Source organism: Moschus berezovskii, chromosome 26 (genome assembly GCF_049115385.1).
Source record: "Moschus berezovskii isolate FMDL1 chromosome 26, NW_MosBer_1.0, whole genome shotgun sequence".
Classification (NCBI taxonomy): Eukaryota; Metazoa; Chordata; class Mammalia; order Artiodactyla; family Moschidae; genus Moschus; species Moschus berezovskii.
Window position 1 is genome coordinate 18,106,024 of NC_142485.1, and position 22,521 is coordinate 18,128,544.

The 22,521-nt window shown below is 37.2% G+C and overlaps 1 protein-coding gene across 6 annotated transcripts in view; it reads right to left on the reverse strand.

Moving 5' to 3' along the window:
• WRN (WRN RecQ like helicase) overlaps window positions 1-22,521 on the reverse strand; it is a 117,826-nt gene that overhangs the window by 63,766 nt on the left and 31,539 nt on the right. For 4 of the 6 annotated variants that reach the window (XM_055416564.2, XM_055416565.2, XM_055416569.2 and 1 more), the window contains 9 exons: window positions 19,154-19,268; window positions 16,651-17,071; window positions 14,334-14,414; window positions 11,509-11,647; window positions 9,070-9,145; window positions 7,362-7,429; window positions 6,971-7,079; window positions 6,322-6,390; window positions 1,605-1,687 (listed from right to left, as the gene is read on the reverse strand). In XM_055416564.2, the coding sequence (XP_055272539.2) occupies window positions 1,605-1,687; window positions 6,322-6,390; window positions 6,971-7,079; window positions 7,362-7,429; window positions 9,070-9,145; window positions 11,509-11,647; window positions 14,334-14,414; window positions 16,651-17,071; window positions 19,154-19,268 (1,161 nt within the window). Of the gene's footprint in view, window positions 1-1,604; window positions 1,688-6,321; window positions 6,391-6,970; window positions 7,080-7,361; window positions 7,430-9,069; window positions 9,146-11,508; window positions 11,648-14,333; window positions 14,415-16,650; window positions 17,072-19,153; window positions 19,269-20,610; window positions 22,516-22,521 lie in introns of those variants that run through there. The other 2 variants (XM_088832726.1, XM_055416568.2) reach the window with 2 other exon arrangements.

Sequence of the window (22,521 nt, forward strand, 5' to 3'; positions counted from 1 at the left end):
AATTTATAAGACAGTTACAGGTATGTTTGCTCTTCAGGTGTCTCTATATAAAATTCTGCTTGCTGCTTCTGTTATAAACCCACACTACTTAAATAATAACATTTCATAAAAATCATAAATCAGAATAGCTAAATGTCAAAACTACTGTACAAATGAAATCTGATATTCACTGCTGCAAGCATTGTGAAATGAAAGTTAAATAAAAATACTTCAGAGAGAATTTATCCTATATTTTTCAACATTGACAGCCACCCAAAAAGAGCACTTTCATCCATCTTATGCAGATACTCAGCTCTAATAATTGCAGTGTTCATAATTTATTCCTTTACAAAAAATTAAAATAGAGAATTAGAACAACCTGTCAAGAGGCTCTAAGTAAATATTTGATTAAATCCATCACAGAAACAAAGAAAATGTTAAAATGGAACAAAACATATCCAGAGCACTAGGTACATAGACCCTAACTTTTAAAATAAAACCATGTTTATATATCTAGAGTTGTTGATTTTAATCTGAATTGAAATATTCGTAAGAACTTTATACAACCTAATAGGATACACACCAAATTTGTTTTAAATTAAAGGCAAAAACATAACATGCCAATAAGGGAGTTTAACAGCTGATGGTTGCCCTTTTTCATAATATACTTAACCAAATGCTAATTTCTACCCTCATTCCTTGGTTGATACTTAACACATATTAAAAGATAAATACTTGTTTTCATTATATTATGAGAATAACTGTTAAATGCTTTCCCAGAATTATCTGCAAGTAACCATTAAATGAGACATGACAATGTTTAAAAAAACTTTACGTGCTAGGAATTATTTTAACACATAAATATAAAGTGAATATTACATTAGAAAGCAAAGACTGTCTGGTTTAATGTTTGAAACATGAACAATTGCAATAGAATCTGTGATTGTAGCTCTTAGATAGCTGAGCCTGACCATCAAGAAGGGAAAAACAAGACAAAAATGTTTTCAGCACACACATCAAAGACGATACCAGCTTCTGACTAATCTTTTATTTACATTTTCTAGGAAATGGGCTATGACATATTATCTAATTTTTAAAATTAATCGTACTCACTGACAACAAATAGTTAAAGGTACTGTGGTCTCCAACCTGAAAATCACATATCAGAATCACCAGTGAAAAGACTACAGCTGCCACAACCTCACAGCAGGTGCATTAAATCACAATTTTCAAGGTTGGAGGATCTGAAATTTTCTAGTTTGAAAGGCGATTCTCATGAACAACAAGAGTAGAGAACCACTACATTAAGATTCAGAATACCAAAAAAAGGAAATTATAATATCATAGAATCCAAGATTCAACATTTATTTAAATGCCTACTATGTGCCAGCAACATACTCAGGAAATATAAATAAATAAGAGGAGCATTTTCCCCTAAAAAGTTTATAGTTCAGTAGAAGAAAACAGGTATACAAATAGGCAATTATAATCCAGGAGCTTAATTTCTAGGACAGAAGGAATTGTGGGACAGGACAGGAGAGGCAGAGATCTCCTGGATCCATCCACAAGTTTAAAGAGTATCTCACTTTAACAAGTACTTATAAAGATTCTATCATCCCACTTACCAATATTAGCCTCAAGCTGCCGAAGCAGGTCCAAGTTACCTGAACAGAATTCAGGAGTTAGGTATACAATCCGGTATTTGCCTCTGTAAAAAGAAACAAAGAAATAGGAAATGTAAAAACAATCACCCAATGAATATAACTGAAAACCATAACACAGTATAAAAATAATGCATCACACCACTTATTAAAAACAAAACACGTATTATATGTGTGGACATATGCACATCTATTTGTTCTCTGATTTCAATTCATCAAAACAAACACGGCAACACCAGTCAGAGAGTACTCGGTATAAGATGCCATTAGAAGCCAGATTCTGATTTCAAGCAGTAAAGCCCCAAAATCGTAGTGCTTGAGTTAACTAATCAAACCTACAGTAAACCTTAGCAATCCGCCTACATGCCACCTTCCTTGGAGAACGACAACCCCATTATCCTACCCTTGATACCATCTCCACAATTAAACCCCCAGCACCCACGTTTCTCCTGTATATTCTGCTCTATTGCCCATATCTTCTTGGGCCAGTGATGAAAAGCATACTAAGGTCAAGTTAGTCAGTCTCCGTCCTAGAATTTGGGGGTCTAACCAAATAACAACTAGTCAGTCTCCAAGCAGCAAGATCTGTAACATGTAAATGAAAAATACCTGCAAACTATTTTGTGACTAGAAAAGCAGAGAACGCTTACCTTCTGAGAGAAAGCAAGAGGAGGACACAGTGAATTTAGGTTAAAAAAAGACGCCCTATTGTATTTTCAATACTGATTCCAGTCTTCCTGAGGGCTGGCTAATTCCTTTTCAAAGGGATCCACAAGCCATTCCTGTATTCTTACTATAAAATTTGATATTCGTTTAAACTAGTTTGATTGATTTCTATTCTGTGCAGATAGAATCCTAATTAAGACAATGTTTGCAATGAAGGTTAGGGCAAGGGCAAAATAGATACAGAGTCTCTTTTCCATTCTACCAAATGAAGTCATAGATCAAATTAAATAAAATGAAATAATGTTCTTTATGAAACCACTTCAAAATATTTAATCTACTGTGTGCTAGGCACGGTGCTTTCACTAGGAATGGGTAGAAAACATCTAAGAAAAAAAGCTATGCTTTTCATATCATGAAATTAACTCAGTAGGCTAATTAACACAGGGAACTGTATAATTAGTTCTGATGCCAGACTATCTAGGTTTGAATCTCAGTTCTACTTCTTACAGGCTAAGTAATCTTAGGCAAGTATTTAATTTCAGTGTGCATCAGTTCTTCAGGGTAAAACAGTGATAAGAACTATAAAAGCAGCTAATTCTTTAGATATCTAGATTCAAAGTAAACCCAATCAAATCCCAATTGGCAATTTAGTTGAAAAGGTGATATTGAAACACAAAGGACCTAGAACAGACCCCAAAAAATTGAAAAAAAAAAAAAAACCCTACTTTGAAAGAAAAGAAAACAAAAGTGGAAGACCTGTACTATCTGATTTCCAGACTTATTATCAGTTCAGTTCAGTTCAGTCGCTCAGTCATGTCCGACTCTTTGCAACCCCATGAATCACAGCACGCCAGGCCTCCCTGTCCATCACCAACTCTCGGAGTTTACTCAAACTCATGTCCATCGAGTTGGTGATGCCATCCATCCATCTCATTCTCTGTCGACCCCGTCTCCTCCCGCCCCCAATCCCTCCCAGCATCAGAGTCTTTTCCAGTGAGTCAAGACTTATTATAAAGCTATATTAATCAAGACACCAATCAAGGCAGACACACAGACTGACAAAATAGAAAATAAACACTGTAGCAATAAACCCATATATATTTAGTCAATTTAATTTTTACAAAGGTGCAAAAGCAATACAGAGGAGAAAAGATAATCTTTCCAACAAATGGAGCTGGAAGAAACGGATGTGCCTAGGTTAAAAAAAAAAGAACTGCAGTCAATATCTGATATAATACACACGGTTTACACAAAATGGGTCATAGATCTACATGTATAACATAAAACTATAACATTTTTAGAAGAAAATATAAAGGAAAATCTCTGTGACCTTGAGTGAGGCACCAAAAAGCAACAGAAAAGTAAAATCCATAAAAAAACAAACTGACAAACTGGACGTTATAAAAATGAAAACCTGACACTTTAACTGTTAGGAGAATGGTCCGCCTTCACCAAAATCTTATATGTTGACCTTCCTCCCACTGCCTCTTTGGAGCAGTTTCTAAGAACTATCTGAGATGCTGCCTCCCATGCTGCAGTCCTCATTTTTCCCCAAATAAAACTTAACACACATACACACACACAAATCTGTTAGAATGAAAAATGGAGTCATAAACTAAGAGAAAATGGTAACCATATAGCAAGAGAAGGATTTACATTCAGAATGTATAATATAAACTATCAAACTTCACAAGAGAAAAAAAGAATAAGCAAAAGATGGATATAAACACTTCATCAAAGATACACAGATTTTTAAAAAAACAAACAGACGGCTAATAAGTATATAAAGAGATGCTCAACATAATTAGTCCTTCAGTCCAGTCACATCTGACTCTTTGCGACCCCACAGACTAATCCTGTCCATCACCAACTTCCAGAGCTTGCTCAAACTCATGTCCATCGAGTCAGTGATGCCATCCAACCATCTCATCCTCTGTCGTCCCCTTCTCCTCTGCCTTCAATCTTTTCCAGCATCAGGGTTTTTCCCAATGAGTCAGTTCTTCACATCAGGTGGCCAAAGTGTTGGAGCTCCAGCATCAGTCCTTCCAATGTATATCCAGGACTGATTTCCTTTAGGATTGCAGTCCAAGGGACTCTCAAGAGTCTTCTCCAACACCACAGTTCAGAAGCATCAATTCTTCTGCACTCAGCTTTCTTTACGGTCCAACTCTCACAACCATACATGACTACTGGAAAAACCATAGCTTTGACTAGACAGACCTTTGATGGCAAAGTAACATCTCTGCTTTTTAATATGCTATCTAGGTTAGTCATAGCTTTTCTTCCAAGGAGCAAGTGTCTTTTAATTTCATGGCTGCAGTCACCAGCTAATGTGATTCTGGAGCCCCAAAAATAAAGTCTCTCACTGTTTCCTCATCTATTTGCCATGAAATGATGGGACCAGACCCCATGATCTTCATTTTTTGAATGCTGAGTTTTAAGCCAAATTTTTCACTCTCCTCTTTCACGTTCATCAAGAGGCTCTTTAGTTCTTCACTTTCTGCCATAAGGGTGGTGTCATCTGCATATCTGAGGTCATTGGTATTTGTGCTTCATCCAACCCAGCATTTTACATGATGTACTCTGCATATAAGTTAAATAAGCAGGGTGACAATAAACAGCCTTAATGTACTCATTCAGTTCAGTTTCGTCGCTCAGTCGGGTCCGACTCTTTGCGACCCCATGAATCACAGCACGCCAGGCCTCCCTGTCCATCACCAACTCCCAGAGTTCACTCAAACTCATGTCCATCGAGTCGGTGATGCCATCCAGACATCTCATTCTCTGTCGTCCCCGTCTCCTCCCACCCCCAATCCCTCCTAGCATCAGACTCTTTTCCAGTGAGTCAACTCATCACATGAGGTGGTCAAAGTATTGGAGCTTCAGCTTTAGCATCAGTCCTTCCAATGAACATCCAGGATTGATCTCCTTTAGAATGGACTGGTTGGATCTCCTTGCAGTCCAAGGGACTCTCAAGAGTCTGCAAATGAAAAACACATTGAGGGGCTTCCCTGGCAGCTCAGTGGTAAAGAATTTGTCGGTCAATGCAGGAAACACAGGTTCAATACCTGGTACTGGAGGATTCCACATGCCCCGGAGCAATGAAGCCCATGTGCTGAAACTCCTGAGCCTGGGCTCTAGAGCCTGGGAGCATCAATGACTGAGCCCACGTGCCACAACTACTGAAGCCCCTGCACCATAAAGCCTGTGCTCAGCAACAAGAGAGCTACTGCAATGGGAAACCAACACACCGCCACTAGAGAGTAGCCCCTCTTCTGCAACTAGAGAAAAGCCCGCACAGCAACAGAGACCCAGTACAGACAAAACTAAATTAAAACAATTTAAAAACACACACTGACATTCTATTAAAATGGCTAAAATTAAAAACTTGGCCATACCAAGTGATGGCTGAGATGAGGAGAAATTAGAATTCTAAGATACTACTAGTAGGAATGGAAAATGGTACAACCACTCAAAAAGTCTGGCAGTTTCTCAAAAACTTAACACAGAGTAACTATGTGATTCAGCACAGGCCTTCCCTTGGAGCTCAGTGGGTAAAGAATCCTCCTGCAATGCAGGAGACCCTCTTTTGATCCCTGTGTTGGGAAGATCTCCTGGAGTAGGGCATGGCAACCCACTCCAGTATTCTTGCCTGGAGAATCCCATGGACAAAGGAACACTGTAGGCATGCAGTCCATGGGGTCGCAAAGAGTCGGACGTGACTGAGCGACTAAGCACAACAAGACATTCAAATGCTCACAGCATCTTTATTTGTAAAATCCCCAAACTAGAAACAATCCAAATGTCTATCAACAGGCGAACAGATAAACAAATTATGGCATATCCACATGATGTAATCTATTCACCAATAAAAAAGAATGAACTATTGGTACATGTAACAACATGGATGAATCTCAATATATTGGGTAGACTAAAAAGTTCAGTCAGGTTTTTCCACTGAGAAAAATACCACAGACACTTGACAACATGATCAGGAATCATATAAATAACTTACAATTTAATATCCTCTGCAACATTTTTTGACTGTGCTGATCCAAGAAAACAAGCTGGAATACTGGATATTCTGTAAGAAGAAAAACAAACATCCTGGAACCATGTGCACACTACAAATATCAACTTCATTTTTAAGTGAGAAGAAGCGAAAAATTATAATGATGTACACTTCTCTTCTTTGCAATCTCTTTTTGTAACTCACTAACTTGGTAAATAAATTCCTTCAATGCCTATATTAGAAGACTGGTTGTTAAGGTGGATTTTCCAAAAAGACTGCAAGTACAGGTTGAAGGAATTTAAATGTTTTTCTTAAATGAAAACTACACCTCTATGTATATACTTCATACCAAGCTAAAGAAGAAGGGCAACCAACAGAGAAAAGAATTTTGTGATATGTAGTGTTAACCGGCATAAAATTTGCTTCTTAAAAAAATTTGGGCGGGGGGTTCATCTGGTAGCCCTAAATTACAGAGAACTCAAGAAAGCAGATAAGCTCTTCCACTCAAGTGTCATACATTACTAGTAAAGACAAAGCAACATTTATAGAAATGTGTTAATAGGAACTAGATTTTAACATGCATGATAAGTATTTCCTTCACAGGAGTTAAAAAAAAAAAGGGTGGCAATGTGGCTCGGAAAGCCTTACTCACTCAAGCTGAAGCACTTGGTCTTCCATCAAAGAAATAAGGGGAGAGATGACAAGGCCAATCCCACCTACATAAACAGGTGGATACTGGAAGCACAGACTCTTTCCATACCCTTAAAATAAAAATAATACAATCAGAGAAATAAAATTAGATCGCTGGTACTCTGATTTCTTCTTACAATGTACTTGCATGAGATGAACAGTTACCACTAATGTGCTACCTTCCTAAGAGTTAATTCGTGCAAAATTCAAGTATCTACGATCAGCTCATTCTCTTCTACAATTTACGCCATTTGTACATACATATATACATACCTTATGGAAAGATTAAGTATTTCAAAATCTTGAAGCTTTATTTTTTAAAGGATAAGGTTATTTGCTTAAGTACAACTTACCAGTTGCCATGACAACAACATTATCTCGTCTTTCTTCCAGTACAGAATGAATCACTTTCCACTGAACCCTGGAGGATGAAAAGCAAAATGTTGCACTGTTTTACTAATAAGAAATGGAAGAGACAAGTTAAGTCTAACCATTTCCTTACATGTAAATTTTAACTTAAACGTAAAATAAATAAATAAACATTTAACTATAGTTAATGATTTAACTGCTGAAGTAATCAGAAGGGAGTGTAAGGATGTCTACAATTTACCCCGAGATGCACTTTATTAACAAAAACTGAATGGATTAAAAAGTGGATAGATAATCAATATGTGATAAAGCCATTTTATTTTTTCATTTCCTCTAGAATTTCTTTTACATTTCCAACTTTCAATAAAAATACGTGAATTCTGGAGCTTTAAAATAGAACTCCCACTTGACCAACTTCCCATTCAAGGTGACAGAACAACTAGGATTTCCATTTATATTTGCATTAAATTTTATTACCTGTATCTAAAATATAAAATAAATTCCAAGCTTCAGTCTAGAGATCCAACAGAATCACTCATTTAAATAAATAAGAGAAATGCTGTAGCTGCAAGGACTGACTAAGAAGGGAAATGAGGAAACTTTCTGGGGTGACTGTAACGTAGCATATTTTAAAAGGGTTTAGGTTACATGCGGGTGTGCGTGTACACTTAAGACTTGCCAATGTTAAACACTTCAGTCTAGCCATTTCCTTACATGCAAATTTTAGCTCAAAAGTAAAATAAATATTTAACTATAGTTAATGATTTACATGCTTAAGTAGTTAGGGTGGGGTGTTAAGATGCCTACAATTTACCTTGAGATGCATTTTATTAATAAAAATTGAATGGAGTAAAAAGTGGATAGACAGATAATAAATATGTGATAAAGTATACGAAAATGCTAATAGAGAATTAACACTGAATATACAGGTATTCAAAGTAAAAAGAAAAAAACTACTGTCTCTTTGAAATTTCTTTTAATAAAATTTTGAGGGAAAAACAACTGGAAAGGTGGCCTTCTGGTATGCTGATAATGATCTCTTCTTTCTTATTGGAACGCTAGCTACACAGGGTGTCTGGTTTGTGAAAATTCACTCATATGTACATTGATGTGTACTATGTATAGCACACAGCTTAATATAAAAAACATGGTTTAAGATCAGAACAGAAAAAAAAGTCTAGATTTCTACATTCCTATTACCAACAGTTTTATTCAAATTTACTTGTTCTTCATCTCAGTTGTATTCCTTTCATTTTAAAACTTGTAAGTGTGCTCCCCTGGATGTAAATACATTTGACTATGTTAAAACAGATATGATCACTGTTTTTCAAACTACTGTCTTATGAATTTCTATTACATCAACATGCTTTAGACAATAAGATGCAAAAAACAGGCACACAGATACTTTTGTAATAAAAGTCAGGATTAACTTAAGATGAATTTATTAATGTATTTAAACTCATAACTATCTTAAGGAAAACCATTTTTCCTCACTTATGAAAACAATATGCAGATATGAATTTTATATAAATATTAGTTCAGAATAATTATGCACTTAGAAAAATAACAGTGTAGCATGTATAAACTATAATGAAGTTGTACTTTTACTGTGCAACGGATGGATTATTTGTCTTTTAAAGTTTGTAAAGAAAACAGTAAATATGCAATTTAATTAACTGAGACTATACTCACGGCTTAAAACTAGAATGGCCAAAGTAGGTCTTGAGGCAGTTAATTTGCTTTTCAGTAGGTCTTGGTAACAGACAGTCTTGAAATAAAATGGGCATTTATATTAAAATAAAGGTACACAAAGTGAGAGGAAGTTTTATTTTATTGACTTCTTTTAAAGAATCTAGTTGCTGTGTTGTTGTTCAGTCACTCAGTCATGTCTGACTCTTTGCGACCCCAAGGACTGCAGCATGCCAGGCTTCCCTGTCCTTCACCATTTCCCAGAGTTTGCTCAATAGCAGAAAGTGAAGAAGAACTAAAGAGCCTCTTGATGAAAGTGAAACAGGAGAGTGAAAAAGTTGGCTTAAAGCTCAACATTCAGAAAACTAAGATCATGGCATCTGGTCCCATCACTTCATGGGAAATAGATGGGAAAACAGTGTCAACAGTGGCTGACTTTACTTTTCTCGGCTCCAAAAATCACTGTAGATGGTGATCGCAGCCGTGAAATTAAAAGACGCTTACTTCTTGGAAGGAAAGTTATGACCAACCTAGACAGCATATTAAAAAGTAGAGACATTATTTTGCCAACAAAGGTCCATCTAGTCAAGGCTATGGTTTTTCCAGTGGTCATGTATGGATGTGAGAGTCAGACTATAAAGAAAGCTGAGCACCGAAGAATTGATGCTTTTGAAGTGTGATGTTGGAGAAGATTCTTGAGAGTCCCTTGGACTGCAAGGAGATCCAACCAGTCCATCCTAAAGGAGATCAGTCCTGGGTGCTCATTGGAAGGACTGATGTTGAAGCTGAAACTCCCATGCTTTGGCCACCTGATACAAAGAGCTGACTCACTGGAAAAGACCCTAATGCTGGGAAAAATTGAGGGCAGGAGAAGAAGGGGATGACAGACGATGAGATGGTTGGATGGCATCACCAACTCAATGGACACAGGTTTGGGTGGACTCCGGGAGTTGGTGGTGGACAGGGAGGCCTGGCGTGCTGCAGTTCATGGGGTCACAAAGAGTCGGACACGACTGAGCAACTGAACTGAACTGAACTGAACATGTGCAACTGAGTCAATGAAAGAATATACTGGTAGGTACCAAACATCACTTGGTCTTTTAAATACACTTACACTTATTTTTCCTTTGGGTACCAGGCAGAACTCCAGATGAACTGTTTGATTAATTTCTTAATACTAAGTATAAGAATTTTGCTACCATTCACACTTTTGCCAGCTTCATAAAAATACAATGTTTCCGAATTTGTTATAATTCTAAAAACTAACATTTAGAGCCACACATGGCAAACAAAATAGCAATCCAAATTTTATAATATAACCAATTTTCAGTCAACAGTAAGCAGGAATTAATTACTGTCACAAATAAAATCCATAGGTAAAACCTTCATTTTAATTACCATTCCAAAAAAAATCTCTGATCAAAATTCCAACTGCAAAGCAGAATGGAATTATGTTAACTTCACCCCACTGACTTTTATTTTTTCCTCAAGTTAAAGGATTCATGAGTTGCCAAGAAAGAGCAAAGCAAAGAATCAAGAAAACCCATCTCCAAACAAATGAATATTTGTCCATGTTTAATACAAGAAAACAAAGGGAAAAAACTTTAACATTTTCATATACTTTCCATCTATGAAATGTATTTTAAATTTCCATATTATAACATTGAAGAAATCTAGCTCCAGAGAGCGTTCTACTCTATGAGAAGATGCCTACAGCTTGTCATAATAAGTATCATCACTTATACTTGAATGACAGAAGGTTCATTTAGCAGATTCTTTACTAGAGTTTGCACATACAAGATGAAAATTAGTCCATTTTGCTATTTGACACTTTGCCACTTATTTTAGGTAATAAGTACATGAAGGACAGATATTTATCAATGCCATTTATAATAATGTTTAATACAAGTAATTAATTTATAATTTCTTATTTCTGTACTGTGCTCAGTCATGTCTGACTCTTTGCAACCCTATGGACTGTAGCGCACCAGGCTCCTCTGTCCGTGGGATTTTCCAGGCAAGAGTACTGGAGTGGGTTGCCATTTCCTCCTCCAGCGGATCTTCCCGACCCAAGGATTGAACCCATGTCTCCTCTGTCTCCATCATCGCAGGTAGATTCTTTATGGCTGAGCCATCGGGCAAGCCCCTGTTTCTTATTAAATGACTTTTTATCATTTTTGACAAAATATAAAATTCAGAATGAAAAATCTCACATCACCATGTTCACCAAATGACACAACACTTTTATTACTTACTTTTCTAAGTAGTATGATTGTGCTTTATGAAGACTAAAGCACTACAGGATTTAATGACAAGTTTTCAGGGCCTAATTAACTACATGCCACAGAATCCTTGCTGTCCAAAATGTTTAAAATTAAAACCTAAATGAAAATCAGTGATAGGTATCAGAGACAGTCAGTTCAAACACATGACAGTGCTTACCTTCATCAGCTTCTTTTTCCTCTTCAATAGCTTCGTTCTCATCTTCATCTTCTTCAGAAGGAAGATCCAGATTTTTTTCCATTTCTATGCATTCTGAATGATCTGGATCTACCACGCCACTGTTGAGGTTTTCTAAAGACTGAACATTTAAAAGAATTTTTCAAAGCAAAGGCATTGAGAGTGCTGTATCTTTTTCAGCAAATACAAAAGGAGTATTATTAACAGAGCCTACAATTTTGCTCAAAGCTGGCAGATGCGCAAGCAGTACCACAAAAGAACATGTGTGCTCCCATTTAAATATGTGCTCAAGAATGGTTTCTCAGGCATGAGGCCAAAGGTGGAATACTGCCAGCACAAGCAGGGTTCATTAATAGCATACAATGAACTGGCCCTAGGGAAAGTTTTCATAAATTTTGCATTTAGATTATTTAAAACATTTTTTTCTTTATCATACTTCAGTGCTTCCAATTCCCAAGTGGTAAATGTGGGTTTCAATGTGATTCTTGTAATGAGTTTCTCTGTATCATGTGTCAGTGACATTATTTTTGAGGAAGCATAAAGTTTAAACTATAAGCCAACAATAAATGTGTTTCTGGAGTTGTCAAAGCAACAACAAAAACACTGAAATAATTTCAGGTAAGGAATACTACAAATGTAAAACAAACGCTTTCATTTTGGCTTGGTATCTGATTTCCTCCCCTAAATAAAGATTATCTGCTTAATGAATCTACAGGTACTTCAAAATTGTTTCATTTGTAAAATTTCTTAATGAGAAATAAGAGGAAAAATTATTAAACCACAGTTGTCATTTTCTCTTTATATTAAAACTTCTATTCAGTAAGTCTGACTTAAAAGGATTTTTTAAAAAGTATTCATTTCAGGCCTTCAAAAGGAAAAAAAAGAGATACTCTTTCACATTTTTTTTATTCCAGTCAACAAACACACTTGTAAAAAAACGTACTTTTATCTGTGCACCCAAGTTGCCTTCTAAGAGGTTCAATATATAACATAAATTTGTAGAAGTCCACAAGTATCCTATAAATCCACTACTTTAATAGGACTCCTCAGAGAAATGGTTCATCAATAAAGGCATATGATTTAGTATTTATATCCTTTTATTACTGTTAGCTAATAGGGGCTTCCCTGGTGGCTCAGAGGTTAAAGCGTCTGCCTCCAAAGCGGGAGACCCAGGTTCAATCCCTGGGTCGGGAAGATCCCCTGGAGAAGGAAACGGTAACCCACTCCAGTATTCTTGCCTGGAGAATCCCATGGACGGAGAAGCCTGGTAGGCTACAGTCCACGGGGTCGCAAAGAGTCGGACACGACTGAGCGACGGAACGAAACAGAATATTTATTACACTTAGAAAATGCCAGGCTCTTTAGTTAAACCCTTCAAAAGTAACACCTTAATAATAAATACAACTGTTAACAGTATCAAAAAGCTAAGAAACATTCCCAATGTCACACAGCTAAACAAGGGAGAAGTTAGACTTTAAACCCACATTCACATTCAGAACCCACATTCCTATCACTACCCAGTACACTGCCTCAAAATTCAACGCATCAGGAACTTAAATCTCATTTCATAAAGAGCAAAATCACATCGACCTAAAGATGAGAACTGAAAAGTATGCATAATGGTGAACTTCCATATTTTTCTTTATTTTCCTTTAATTTAGCTAAGTTTAGGCTTTTCTTTCTAACTGTCCATCCTGGATTCATAAAATTTGATGAAGAAACTGGAGATCAGGTGAAGAAGTAGAATATACATAAATTATAAAATACTATTTTCAACTTGGTAATGGGGGAAACTGAATCACTTAAAACATTAGAAAATCACGTATAAAAGAAAACATCCACAGCAAATAAAATCAAAAGAAGATGGAATGTATAAAAACAGAACTTCCAAATAAAAGTGGACACACATGGATGGGAGGAAAGAGAAACCTGTTTCAATACTGGAGAGCTGAACCTCTACCCACCTTCCAGGGAAAGATTAAAGGAAAGAGACCTAATTAGTATACTACTGAAATGAGAATCCGAGTTCCTATTCACACAGCCAAAGAATGAACTTCGTGAACGCTCAGAACACTCACAGTAGCAAGCAAACGGGATTTATTTCAGAAAGTACAAAGCTCTCAGGATAGACACTGAGAGGGGGTGAAGTTCCCACAAAGGTGGGACTTAACAGCAGTTTATATCCTTACTCGTAATGATTTCTACACTTTTGATTGGTTCTTACTTTTAACATATGTTGTTTCTAACCAATCAGCTTAAAGACCACAATGTTTGACTTGACATCTTTATGGCTTCTTTTGATCCTTGGATTCTTAGTTTTCTTAGATATTAAGTTACCATCTGCAACCATTTCTCATGACTCCCAGCCATTTTACAATGGACCAGATGTATGCACTAAAGATTAATGATCACCAGTTGTTTTTCCCTCAGGCATATGGAACACAAGTTAATTACTACCCTTCCTGGATCTGAGTGCTAATAATTTATCAGAAGAAGGACACAGTCCTCTAAGAGCCAGGAATTCGGGACAAAAGAGATAGGCTTAGTTTAAGGGAGTGGGATGCTTATTAAAACAGGCCGAGGTCTCAGAGTTCCTACACTAACTGCCTAACAACTTCTACATCACTACTGCTAATACATTATGCATAGGCCATACAAAGACATAAAGAAATATGAAAAGGAAAACCAAATCTAATGCTACATAAGTGACAGCAATCTCATTGCGGTAGGACCAGTTAAGAATCAGCAATATTTTACTTAATTAATGTCCATTGTAAAGAACTAGAAGTAATTTTTCTTAAACATACCTTAAGCATCTCCATTTCTAAATCTTCATCACTCTCAATTACGTAAGATAGATCCTCTTCATTATCCTTGGAAGATGAATGCTTTAAAAAAAAAAAGTATGTCAAACATTAGTGTCCAATATAATTGCCTCGTGGGCTTCCGTCTATGGGGTCACACAGAGTCGGACACGACTGAAGTGACTTAGCAGCATAATTGACTCAATACCCTCTTTTCTACAAAATAAAGTTCCTTTACGCTAAATATCTTTAGACCACCTCCTATTCTTCATATATGTTTATGAACAGGTAGATAGGAAGGGAAAGAGGATGGTAGGAAGGAAAAAAGAAAAGGAGGAATAAATATAGAAACAAAGAAGCAAATAAAAAGAGAAAAACTACCTAACTTCTCTACCTAACAAACAATATAGATAAACAAGCTTGAAATAGTCCACATTCTCTAAATGAGAGTACAAATGACAAATTCATTTATAGTTTTAAAAAAGCCCAAACTGTGGTTCCCAAACTTTTTGAGTACAGGAACCTCTTCGCAATATTGAGAAATTCTGTACAAAGCCAGGAACTATACTTGTTCTCTTATAGACACTGATTTTTAAAAGATCACGAAAAGTTACAGTGACTAATAATATCTTTAAATAAATTGATATTTTACAAACAGTATCTACAGGTATTTGAAAAACAGTGTCAGATAAGTTATTTATTCAGCTATTGCCAATGTGGAGATATAAAGAAACTACAATAATCTGGCAATCCTTACAAAGCAAATGTCCAATGATAGTAACCTGTATGAAAGAAACCCACCAAAGAAATACAGAAGGACCCAAAAAAAGTCTAAAATTTAAACTGGAAATAGGAAAAGGAAGTATAGACTTAACCTCAAAAATTAACCTTTAAAAAAGATCTTAAAATAAGTCTTATTCTTTTATTTTTTAAATGGGGTCTCATGAATCTTTTAAATGCTAATAATTATTACACAATAAAAAATGGCAATAAATGGGGTAAAAGATGTTAGTCAGATCATGAAATCCTGATCATAATTCTATATCATTACAGGAAACCTATCACTTTAAAGTGAATACCTAATATGAAATTTCTGGAAAATCAGAAGGTACTACACACATTAGCAAAAGATATTTCCCAAAAGTGGAGTCCACTTTACAAATGGTTGGTATGAAAGTAGTTTGCAAACAATGCCAAAATTCATTTGTATACTGTAGAAGTGATTACTAATATAGTTACCAAATACAAAGAAATACTAAGAATCTATCCTTAGAAAACTGAGAAAATAATCCTATTAAATGACTTTCAAATCTAATTTTAAAACTTTAAAATGCAGTTATTATTTTTAAAATGTACACAATTCTACCAAATATAGGCAATATAGATAATTTTTTAATTAATGAAAAACAAATGAGATAAAAAGTTTACAGCTATATGTCTCTTTTGTCTTAAAGAAACACCATAATTCCACTAATACAACTTCACTATTTCAAAAAATATGCTTAAGTTATTAGCAAACAGAAAAACATAATCTCACAAATTAATCAAATCAGAACATGTTTAGAAATCTGAAGTTGAGAAAATATATACAAGGTTTAACAATAATCTATCAAGAACAAAATGAGGTTCCTGACTCTAGATGACAGTACAGGAGAGTGTCAAGTAAAAATATGGGTTTATTAGAAACCCTCTCAGAATAACAAGTAAAAAATACCCATAAGAGGAAACAAAACTACCCTCAAGAATCACGTTTGGAAAAGTAAACTCTAATAGGTATGTTGTTGCTAAGTCAATCCAGTCGTGTCCGACTCTGTGCGACCCCACAGACGGAAGCCCACCAGGCTCCCCCGTCCCTGGGATTCTCCAGGCAAGAACACTGGAGTGGGTTGCCATTTCCTTCTCCAAAGTGTGAAAGTGAAAAGTGAAAGTGAAGTCGCTCAGTCATGTAGGGATCTACAAAAAGAAGAGGTATATACTAGGTAAAAAAGCAGGAGAAATATCATATGCTTAGCAAATGATAACAAATGTGTACTGACACTAAAAATCTTCCCACTATAAAATGCTGTCAATCATACTGTCAGGAGTAGCCAACAACAGCTCACAAGCCAAACCCAGCCCACTTTTTTGTTTTTATAAATAAAGTTTTATTAAAATACAGACAGGTTGCTGGTCTACAGCTGCTTTCACACCAAACTGGCAAAACTGGGCAGAAACCAGTGGCCTGCAAAGCCTAAAATATTTACTATCTGCCCATCTATAGAAACAATCAGCCAACCACCTTCATGAATGAAAACTGTTTGCTCTTTACTGTATTCAGTACCTCAGGAGATGTGCAAGTAACATCAGTAAGGTATTTTTCCTGAGCCTGTTGTTCCAAAAGTTGGAGTTCATCTTCGGTAATATCTAATGACATCAAACAATTTCTTTCTGTATTCTCTTTCAACTTATTGCCTTCCAGTCCATCTTCAAATCCATCTTCTTGTTTCATTTGACTTCCAAGTACCTTTTCTCCATCATGTTCAATTAAATCATCAGGTGTAGCATCCCATGCCTCATCTTTAACTTCAGGAAAAATATTATGTGCTGTAATTTGTTTCTCTTGTACTTCACCAGCAGTTGGCTCCTCCAGAGGTAATAAGTGAAAATTACTGCTGGGTCTCAGTTCCTTCTCAGTAGAGCCAAACATCATCATCCTCAATGAATACAGATTTTCTGAAATATCCCTCAATAGTAGGGAAACCCTAAAAAAAAAAAAAAGAAAATTTAAGAAAGGTGAATTCAACTTTAATTGTTTAAGGACAAGTTTTAATGCTTTTTAATAAGAAGACCTTCACTTAAAGGACACACTGGACTGAAGTTGCTCTTCATGCCCTTCATGCTTATAGTTTCTGGGCTCCTTCCTAGTACAGCAAGGTACTTCTACACTCAACATCTGACTTGCATGCTTACTAAGTGTCAGGAGTGTTTGGCCCCAAACTAATTGTTTATGGTGTCACTCCTTATCCATTCTTGATTTTCATGTTAAGCATACATCGAAGCTTGTCAAACTGTGTCATAAATGCAATGCAAATATGCCCTGAATGTGGCCTCATGCACTCCACTGGAACTGCAGCTAAGTGGACGTGAATTCATGCTAATGGCTTGTATTTTGGCTTTTCACAGATCTCTTTTGTTCTCCCCCAGTTCAGAGATGTATCCAAATAAGTGAACCAACAGCGTAGACTTGTTACAGAGAATTTGAAATAAAAGATCTTAACTAGTTCTTGTTTTGACCCACTAAAAGTTTTTAAGATCTACCTCTATTAAAAATGAATCCAGGGAGATGGGAGGGAGGCTCAAGAGGGAGGAGATATATATATACATACAGCTGACTCATGTTGTTTTATGGCAGAAACTAATACAACATTGTAAAACAATTATATTCCAATTAAAAAAAAAAGAATCCAATTTGCCCATTCTCAAAATTTAAGAAAACCTACTTAGCTTTGATAGTATAAAGCAAAGCATTAAGCACATGTAATTTATACTCAATAGTTATTTTAATTCCTAGAAAAAAACCTGAAAAGCATATGAATAGTAATTTTTCATATAAATGGTATTTTCTTCTTTCGTGGAGGGAAAAATGTAAAAATGAATATGAAATAGCTTTATTAGTACCTTTCCCCATTTGACAGTTATTTCCTTTAGAAATTCTCAAAGTTACATAGCAACTACTAAAATAAATTGCCAGGAGGAAAATTACTTTAAAAAAGAGATGAATTTCTATCTCATACTTTGAAATCTATCAAAATATATCACAAATCTCATCCAAAGAAGAATACATTAACGTTGCATTTTTTTTAGAGTCAGAATTCTATTTCAATTAACTGCTTCACATTTCTACAAAGGATTTTAGCCTTAAAATTGTATTACCATGTTATACTCAATCACTGTTCAAGAGCACTCCTGTTTTTAGAGGTTTTATAAGGGAGTCATTCATCCATTAAGGACAGAGCAAAAGCCAGATTCCAAGAAGTAGCTACTGGAAACTATAGTCCATGGAGTCGCAAAAGAGTCAGATACAACTAAGCAACTAAACAACAACAACCAGTAGTCCAATATCTGTTAATTCAAATATCAAAAGTTATCTAATGCTTGGCTCAGACCGTAAAGAATCTGCCTGCAATGCAGGAGACCTGAGTTCGATCCCTGGGTCAGGAAGACGCCCTAGAGAAGGGAATGGCAATCCACTTCAGTATTCTTTCTTGCCTGGAGAATTCCATGGACAGAGGAGCATGGTGGGCTACAGTCCATGTGGTCATAAAGAGCTGGACATGACTTGAGCAACTAACACCTACACTTTTTTTTCAGTGCTTCAGCTATATAAAACACTCTTTAAAATCTAAATGCCTCTTGTTTCAATAGTCTACTGATTAGGTAGAATTCTCATATAATAATCACTTAATAACCAAAAAAATGAAGTTACAGGTTTGAAAGTTGCTCCTGATTTACTGATTTCAAGTAACCAAACTATATAATTAAATGAAAAATGCCCATAAACAGAAAGAAAAAGAACACTGTGAATCTTCAAAGTTTCGTTCAAGTGAACTTAAGAGTTTTATTTGGCTTTGCTTCATAAAACATCCTACAAAGCAGAGAAGCCTCCAACTTTTGTGCACAATTTCACAATTGGAAGATATTTCTCAAATTTATACATCAGTCTGTGTGCATGTATTCAAGTAAATTTATGAGTCCACCCTAATGAACTTCTTTACTGTATTTAGAAAAATGCAATAAGAACAAACAGAATTGATTAAAAAAAAAAACAAACAGAAACATTTAACCTCTGTGGATTTTCCAGTTTTCCAAAAGAATCAGGAAGACACTCAGCCAGATCCATCACCTCCTTGGAGATCGAAGTCAATTGTTTCTTCACGTCACTAGGTAGTATTTCCTCCTCTGGAATAAAAGAAACAGTACTAATTTTCAAATTACAAAGCAGAGATATTTATTTAAACACTATTAGGGCTTTGTTTCTTTAAATGAACTGCAACAAAAAGACTTCCTTAACCTATCCCCAAATCACCTCAATCACTTTATTTCCCTTCCAAATTTCTGTTCTTTAATTCTAAGTGATCTGCATTCATACATATTGCAACCCAGTGGTTCTCAACCCTGGCAGAAGGTAAAGGTAGAAACGAGACTCTGATCTCACCTGCACTGTTTCAACAACAGAAACCAACAGAACGCCATACGGGACGCTACTTACTAAAACAGCTTGGTAAACACAGACACTCCTCACTGTCCTCATTACCAGTCACCACAAAATAAAATGCAAGCCTTTCTCATTCATAAGTGATCACCTTCCGAACTTTGAGCTTCATTCTGTCTGATGGTCTCTCCGCCAACACCACATAACTTGCCCACCTTTCCCAAACCCTTCCCCTGCTTACAATTTCTACTCTTCATCACCACTTCTTGTGTCTTTCAACAAGTCCAGCTCCTCTGAAGCACTGGACACGGGATTACATCATCAGCTATTCCAACTAGTTGCATTGATCTTGTGATTTCAAAGTCACGTCACTGAAGATTTCGGCACTTGGTTCACTCTTTCCTCCCTTTATCTCTGTGGTAACTCCTAGTGATTTCTACATTCACAGAAACTCTGCCGAAGAATGCGGTCTCTCCAGTTCCTCAATCCCTCCATCTCCAGCCATGTTTTCCTCAGCTGATCTCAGTCACCCTTCCCATAAGCATGAGCTGTGCTCAGTCACTCCGTCGGGTCTGACTCTCTGTGACCCCATGGACTGTAGACGACCGGGCTCCTCTGCCCATGGGGACTCTCCAGGCAAGAAAACTGAGTGGGTTGCCATGCCCTCCTCCAGGGGATCCTCCCAACCCAGGGATCGAACCCATGTCTCCTGCATTGCAAGCGAATGCTTTCCCGTCTGAGCCACCAAGGAAGCCCAAGAACACTGGAGTGGGTTGTCCTGCCCTCTTCCAGTGGATCTTCCAACCCAGGAATCAAACTGGGGTCTCCTGCATTGCAGGTGGATTCTTTATATCATCTGAGCTACCAGGGCGGCCCATAACCATACCCTTGATCTTAAAATTGTCAATAATGTTATCACTTCCAAACGCCAACTGCAAGCATTCCATCCTCTGAACGCCAGCATGACGTCTGCAATACAACAATTCTTGCACACTTTCAGAACCGAGCCCACTGACCTACTGCCTTTTCCTTACCCGTTATTCTCCTCACTGCTCCCCACACCCCCCACGCCTTACTCTCCTCCCTTACCCATATTAGTCATTCGCTCCTGTGGACTCAACTCTTTTGTTCCTTCCTTCTTCCATGGCACATACTTGATGCCTATACCCAAGCAGTTGACTACAGTTGAAAATAAAACACAATTATGAGGGTGATATTTTGCTTTCAATTCATGCACACACCCCATGAACCCTCCGTAATGATTGTTAATTATTCTACATTTCCCACCTTCCCACTCTCAAGAGGACTATATCACACTTCTTACTTTCTCTTCTTGCTTCCAACACCTCCAACACTTGTCCCTCCTTTTTAGTCAGAGAACAACTTCATCTCTTACTTCACAGAAACAAAGAGAAAACAGAAACAAAAAGAGAACTAGCTCATCTTCCCGCCACCAATCTGCTAACTGCTAATTCATATCACAACTCCCATTTACAGCAAAATTCCTTGAAAGGAAGAGTTGTCCAAACTCACTGTCTTCAACTTTCTATGCCATTTTTCCTAAGCTGACTGCCTGCCTGCCTTTTCCAAAAGCTGTTCGTGGAAAGGTTACCAATGGCCTCCACACAGCCAAATCTGTTCATCCGAGTTGCTCATCTCACGCTTTCATTGGAATAGTCACTGGAAGGACTGATGCTGAAGCTGAAGCTCCAATACTTTGGCCACCTGATGTGAACAGCCGACTCACTGGAAAAGACCCTAATGATGGGAAACACTGAGGGCAAGAGGAGAAGGGGACGACAGAGGACGAGATGGTTGGATGGCATCACCTTGTCCATGGACTTGAGTTTGAGCAAACTGCAGGAGATAGTGAAGGACAGGGAAGCCTGGCGTGCTGAAGTCCATGGGATCGAAAAGAGTTGGATACAACTCTAGTGACTGAACAACAACATCTCAAACTCTCAGAGGCATTTAAAACAGCTGATGACTGGCTCCAGCTCACAACATTGGCTGGCTTCTGAACACCACCCCTCCTATGCTTCCTCCTCCATCACTGCCCCTTCACAGGCCTCTTCGCTATACCCTCCATGTCTTCCTGACCTCGAGAGGCTGGTGTGCCCTTGATGTCAACATGTGGGCCTCTTCTATTCTTTATTCCACTCCCTTCCTATTTTATCTTCTGTTTTATCTTCTCAAGCTTAACTACCATCTGTATACTGACGACCCTCAAAGTTACAGCTCCAACCTGTCTTCCCTCCAAACTCCAGAATCACGTTCCCAACTAAGATAGCTCCTTGGATGACAATAAACATCTAAAACTTAGCACGCATGTGTTCTCAGTCACTCAGTCGTGTCCAACTCTTTGCGACCTCATGGACTATAGCCCGTCAGGCTCCTCTGTCCATGAGATTTGGTTGCCATTTTCCCCTCCAGGGGATCTTCCCGAGGGATGCCAGGGGTTGAACTGGCATCTCCTGCATTGCAGGTTTCTTTTACCACTGAGCCATCTGGGAAGTGACCAAAACTGGAATCCAGATTTTTCTTACCCAAACCTGCTCTCCTCATTATCTTTCACTGTGACTGACCCTTGCGTTCGCTCAGTGGATCCAACCAAAACACCTCTACATCTCACTCCCCACAGAGAATTCATCAGCAAATATATACATATCTACCACTTCTTACCCCCTCTGCTGCCACCAGCCCAATCCAATCATCTCTTGCTTTGATTATTACAATAGTCTCCAAATCAACTTCCCTGCCTAAATACTTAGCCTCCTGTAGCAGCTCTGGCTGCTCAAAATCCTTTTGCGATAAATATTTAATCACATCATGCTGCTACTCCAAATCCTTTAAGTATTTCCCATCACTCATCCTTGTATTTAATTAATAAAATACGAAGTCAGATTCATGGCCTGTAAGCCCCAAATGACCTGGCCCAAGCTACCTTTCTGGCCTCGTTTCTGACTCCTCTCAGGCTTGTTCATTTCATCTCGGTTACAC